This window comes from Onychostoma macrolepis, chromosome 07, assembly GCF_012432095.1.
Source record: "Onychostoma macrolepis isolate SWU-2019 chromosome 07, ASM1243209v1, whole genome shotgun sequence".
Lineage (NCBI taxonomy): Eukaryota > Metazoa > Chordata > Actinopteri > Cypriniformes > Cyprinidae > Onychostoma > Onychostoma macrolepis.
The window spans coordinates 38,415,327-38,420,572 of record NC_081161.1 but is presented as its reverse complement, the minus strand read 5'-3'; the positions used below and the strand labels follow the sequence as shown (position 1 = coordinate 38,420,572).

At 33.7% G+C, this 5,246-nt stretch overlaps 1 protein-coding gene across 2 annotated transcripts; it reads left to right on the top strand.

Moving 5' to 3' along the window:
- Positions 1 to 285: 285 nt before the first annotated feature.
- Positions 286 to 3,539, top strand: LOC131543584 (uncharacterized). 2 transcript variants are annotated; one of them, XM_058781067.1, is made up of 7 exons: positions 286 to 369; positions 597 to 675; positions 805 to 1,152; positions 1,240 to 1,593; positions 1,683 to 1,790; positions 1,897 to 1,931; positions 2,059 to 3,539. In XM_058781067.1, exons 1-7 carry the CDS (start codon positions 361 to 363, stop codon positions 2,182 to 2,184), a joined length of 1,059 nt encoding a protein of 352 aa, XP_058637050.1. In that variant the 5' UTR covers positions 286 to 360; the 3' UTR covers positions 2,185 to 3,539. The 2 variants fall into 2 exon arrangements, with proteins under 2 accessions (XP_058637050.1, XP_058637051.1); XM_058781068.1 differs by having other exon boundaries at positions 298 to 369; positions 612 to 675.
- Positions 3,540 to 5,246: the final 1,707 nt, after the last annotated feature.

Here is a 5,246-nt window from a genome sequence, read left to right as displayed (position 1 = left end):
TTATCATTTAATTATTTATTTAACATTAGCATTACCAGAAGAAATCAAAACAAAACACTTCATCTCATTGCATTGTTTCTATTTGTATGTGTTTTGTGAATTCAGTGCAAAATTTCTAGGACATTAGCTCTACTACTTCCTTCGTTTATATATGTACCTATGTTTGTATGTCTTTAGGTGTTTATGTACACACATACGCACACACACACACTTAGAATCATGTAAAGTTGTTCTTTAGCATAGGGAAGTGTAGGCCTATATAAAGGCAAACCTCTTTGTGTTACACTCTTTCAGTCTCACTATCAAGGAGGGACATGAAACCTGTCTGATGGTTTACATGGCACAACCTCATGATCTTTAATGATGCCTGTAAGTATACAGTTTTAAAACAGAGTTTTGTTTGTTAGAAAGAGCAGTGGTTTGCTAGAGTAACATTTTAGTATGTCAAGCTGCTTAACTAGAGTAATGGACTACAGTAATGGATGTTTTGAAGTTTGGTAACAGTGTCCTGAAAGTATATTGTTGTTGTTGTTGTTGTTGTTGTTATTATTATTATATCTGGATATGTGATCTCTCACTCTCCTTTCTCATGGTAGAGATTTTCATTTCAGCCTCTTTGTAACCAGCTCTACAAAATGCTTCATTTTTTCATCCTAATGGTTAACATTTCAAAGTGTAAGTAACTATATTTTGTTACACTTAGACTAAATTCATACTTGTTTTTACTTTGCTAAATGATTGTTCTTAAAAGCAAGCAAAACTATGTATCCTCTCACCTGTTCCCATTATGCTGATTTCATTCAGGCAGCTCAGATAATACAGCTGTTGTGGCTCAGAATCATCTGAAGATTGTTCAAGCTGGAGACAGTGTTAACTTCACCTGTATTTTTCCAAAAGAGCCAAGAACCAGTGCTGTTTGGGTCAAACAAAGAGTTGGAGAGAAACCCCTTTCAATTGCTTCATCATATCAAGGTTTACCTGACAAATTTGAAAATGACTTTGACCAACATAAGCGCTTTTTTATTGTAAAAGATGAAAGCAGTTTTAATTTGAGCATCACAAACACAGAAGTATCGGACACTGCGACATACTATTGCGTTAAACATTTTTTTAAGTTTACATTTGGAGACAGAACCGATCTAATTGTAAAAGGTAAGATGAACAATCACAAGCTTTATTACATGTTCCATATTCTGTTTAATTAAATAACTGAATATTATTTATATGTTTTCTTTTTAGATGCACAACTGAACATGCAGTCTGACCATGAGAGAGCTGTGACAGATCCAGTGCATCCAGAAGACTCTGCAGTGGCGCTGCAGTGCACTGTCCTCACGCAGAGCTGTGCAGGAGAACACAACGTCTACTGGTTCAGACGTGAATCTGAAGAATCTCCTCCAGGAATTATATTCACTCAGGAGCGCAGGAACGCTCAATGTGAGAGGAGCTCTGATGTGAACTCTACTGCGCACAAATGTATCTACAACCTGCCCAAGAGGAACCTCAGTCTCTCTGATGCTGGGATTTACTACTGCGCTGTGGCCGCATGTGGAGAGATACTGTTTGGGGATGCAAGAAAAGTTGACTTACCAGGTGCCCGATTAAGTTTCAATGAAAATAATTTCCTGAGATGGCTCTGATATATTTTTAAAAATACCTTTTGTTTATTTGCATTACTACAGACAAATGCTTCCAGACACACTGGATTACAGCTGCATTGATTATAGCAACTTTATCTGTGATCGTGATTATCATTATGGGTGCACATTTGTACAAGTACCAGCAAAAAGGTATGCATTATTTCATGTTAACATTCCAATCTTAAGTTTTAATATGGTGTTCAATATCAGTGAAACTATAATATGTGCAAATTCATATTGTTTTTTTTTTTTCAAGATGAGATGCATAATACTCAGCATGGTCAGTTGATGGTAAGCTGATATTATGCAGTACAACTATCTGTTCAGTGAATTTGATCACTGTTACCAATCAAAATATTTAAATTAATTTTATGTAATCCATCAGACTGAATATGTCATAATTACTGTTCTATGTCAGGCTGACGACACAGATGCTTTGAATTATGCACCTTTGAGCCTTCAACAAAAGCCCTCAACCTCTAGAAGACCCAGAGAAAGAAAATCACAAGACAATTCAATATATACACATGTGAGACATCAATAAATTTACTTGCAATTGAAAAGTATTCAGCGGTTTCTATTTAGAAGCCCTAAAATTTTAAAGTTAAAGTTGTCAGAATCCAAGGCCACCAGATTTAACAAGCTGTGAACTATTTAGTGTGCGAGTACTTAATTAAATTCTACTCAAGATAGCCTTAATCATTATCATTTATTGATGAATTTATAAATCCATAAAGTTGCATCCAATAATGTATTAAAATTAAAATCTGTTGAGGTTCATTTATTTTTAACTCAAAATGCAATTCATATACGTGTGTGTGTGTGTGTGTGTGTGTGTGTGTGTGTATATATATATATATATATATATATATTTTTTTTTTTTTTCTTAGTGTACCTGTCAGTCCTGTATCGTGTGTGGTGTGTTTCGCGCCCTCTTGTGCCCATATTTGGTTATTTTCCTGTCCTTGTTTAGTTTGATTAGTTAATTCTGTTCCAGCTGTGTGTTGTTAATTATCTTGTGTATATAAGTTCCTGTCTGTTTAGTTAGTGTCGTCTGGTCTACTTGTTACGTTCCTTGATGTCTCAGCCCTGCCTTGCCCTGTTGGAGTTCATTAAATACTTATGACAGTACCACTTAGATGTCAAACTGAATTTTTAATTATTAGCCTATAATAGAAGTTAACACCTGTGATAAATTTCTTAAACCCATGAAAACAGAGTACCAGTGTTTGTTTTTATTGGATGTTTAACCATTACCTTAATTTCTGTATATGTATACATAAATATACACACTCATGTGGCATATATTGGTACATACATTTCTGACTTATAGTAACAGTCTAAATTTTAGAAGCTGTTGTGTAAACGACACATTATATTATCAAAATGTGCTGAAATTGTGTTAAATCACTGTCCATGGTACTGAACTACGTTTCTTAAGTCATACTGCTTTTGTAATGTAATAGCACGACTTCATTAGATAGTAAATCTATCTAGAAATTGATGACATGCTTGTTCACAAAGAGATGACTAAGCCCATTAATAAACTGTGCATGTATTTAAAGTGTGACATACATTTGCAATTAATAGATTGTACTAATAGCTCATCTTGACCTTTGACCCATGAAGATCATGATTCAAAATATCCCCTTCTTTTTTTTTCATTTCACACACTGTAGATAACTAGTGCACAGCAATTATGTTTTATAATTGTCTAATACCATTTTCAGAAACTATATTGTAGCAGTCTTTTTACCTGCAAATATAAAATATGAGGACTGAGATTACTGTTTACTCACAGGTAATGGTTAATGTGCAATTAACTTCACATAAATAATGTTTAGAAAATGTATGTTTTTGTTTGATTGTTATATATTGGACCATATCATATTCGAACTATTAAATAGCTATACCTTTTCTGTATGCATTTTGCTGTGTTTGCCGGTTGACTTAATAATAGGTCCTTTCAAATAGCAGCAAATCTCAAATAGTAGATGATGGCCAGCCCTGAGAGACACATGGTGCAAACATTTGTGATGACACTTAAATGTCTTTGTAAGTGTAATATCACAGTGAATAATACAGGTGAACATACTGTAAATACTGTATGATGGACAAAGGATACAGATTAACTCCCTCTGATGGAAACATTAAAACTACCCTGAGGCCATCAAAATAGTCTGTAAGGTCTGCTGTGCAGTCGGCAGCAGCAAGAACCAGGTCGATATACTCTAGTCCTTTTTTTTTTCACCCGTGCCTTTTAATTCTCCCTTTCTCATTCACATTGAGACACATAAATATACAGTGTGGTACATGTTTAGTACAACTACAAAATACAAGAACACAGACAGTTAACAAAAAAATAAAAAAATAAAGATATGGTAAGGGTGAAGTTGTTCAATGTACTTGTAGGCTTAAGGCAGACTTCAGCAAAAACAAATTCAAAATTTCAAGTGCTTCACTCTAATAAATGGCTTTAGAACAATACAAAATTTCCCTAGATTTATTACTGCTGTTTCCTTTTGCTAATGTTGCTGTGGATCAGAGGAATAAATCACACTATTCAACAAGTCTAAAATACAACAAATTTAATTGTTTACAAAAGATGGAGGAATTACTGAATTACATAAGTAAAGGTGTCTATAAATGAGTGAATAAATCAATTTATTTATCAGGCAGCTCATGTGATCTATATATTTTTAGTCCTTTTAGCCACCCTGCTCTTTTTTTTCTTACCTCCCACACTCATTCACAGCCCACAAACACCGTTCTCAGCGGAAATGATTTTCACTGCTCTTTTCCATTACATGTACTGTTTTTTTTTTCTTTTCTTTTTCTGATACTAATTATACAGTAAGTTCAACAACTGCCAAAAAAATAGCTTTTTTTTAAAAAAATAGGACATTTAGAAGAAGCGTCATATACAAACAGATAAACAGTGAGTAACCGATATGAGCAATAATTAATAATAATGAACTGAGAGAAGGCAGAATAATAATGCCAATTAATGAATGATGTAGAATTTCTTCTGTCCGTTTATATCATATTATTTGCTTTATAATTAAGTGGCCTCATGGTCCAAATACTCCATTTACTTTGATTGAATATAATTCTGTGCATCATGTTATAATGCTAAACAAGGCAAGCACAGACAAACTTTTAGGTTTTCAAGGTCAAGGTTTAACACTGGTACCGGCCTCAGTTCTGCTCATGAATTTCTGTTGTTGCATAACAGTTGTGCAGGATCCTCTAGCTGTGGTCAAAGTGTGACAGCAGGAAGGAAGAAAAACATACACTTCAGTTATGTTCACAGCCAACTGCTGTGTTAAAAAAAAAGTTTCCACATAACACCTGACAGAATTACAGTATTATCTGATATAGATACAGTCTCCTCTGCTGAAAAATAACAAACAAACATCTCTCTCAAATATCACTATAATATATGCCATGCACATGTTTAAGTCAACATAAATACTTTGATTTGTTAATAAATTCATTTGTGTCTATAAATATTTTGTAGATTCAATAAATATTTTCATTTGCATTCAGGTGTAAATATGTCAGTCTGCTACAAAACTTTCAATTTGCTGTTACTATGACTGTGAA

Excerpts from the sequence above, each read along its gene's own strand:
- LOC131543584 (XM_058781067.1), top strand. Across the intron at positions 1,153-1,239 it reads AACCGATCTAATTGTAAAAG|ATGCACAACTGAACATGCAG; the intron begins GTAAGATGAACA and ends TTTTCTTTTTAG. Across the intron at positions 1,594-1,682 it reads AAGAAAAGTTGACTTACCAG|ACAAATGCTTCCAGACACAC; the intron begins GTGCCCGATTAA and ends GCATTACTACAG.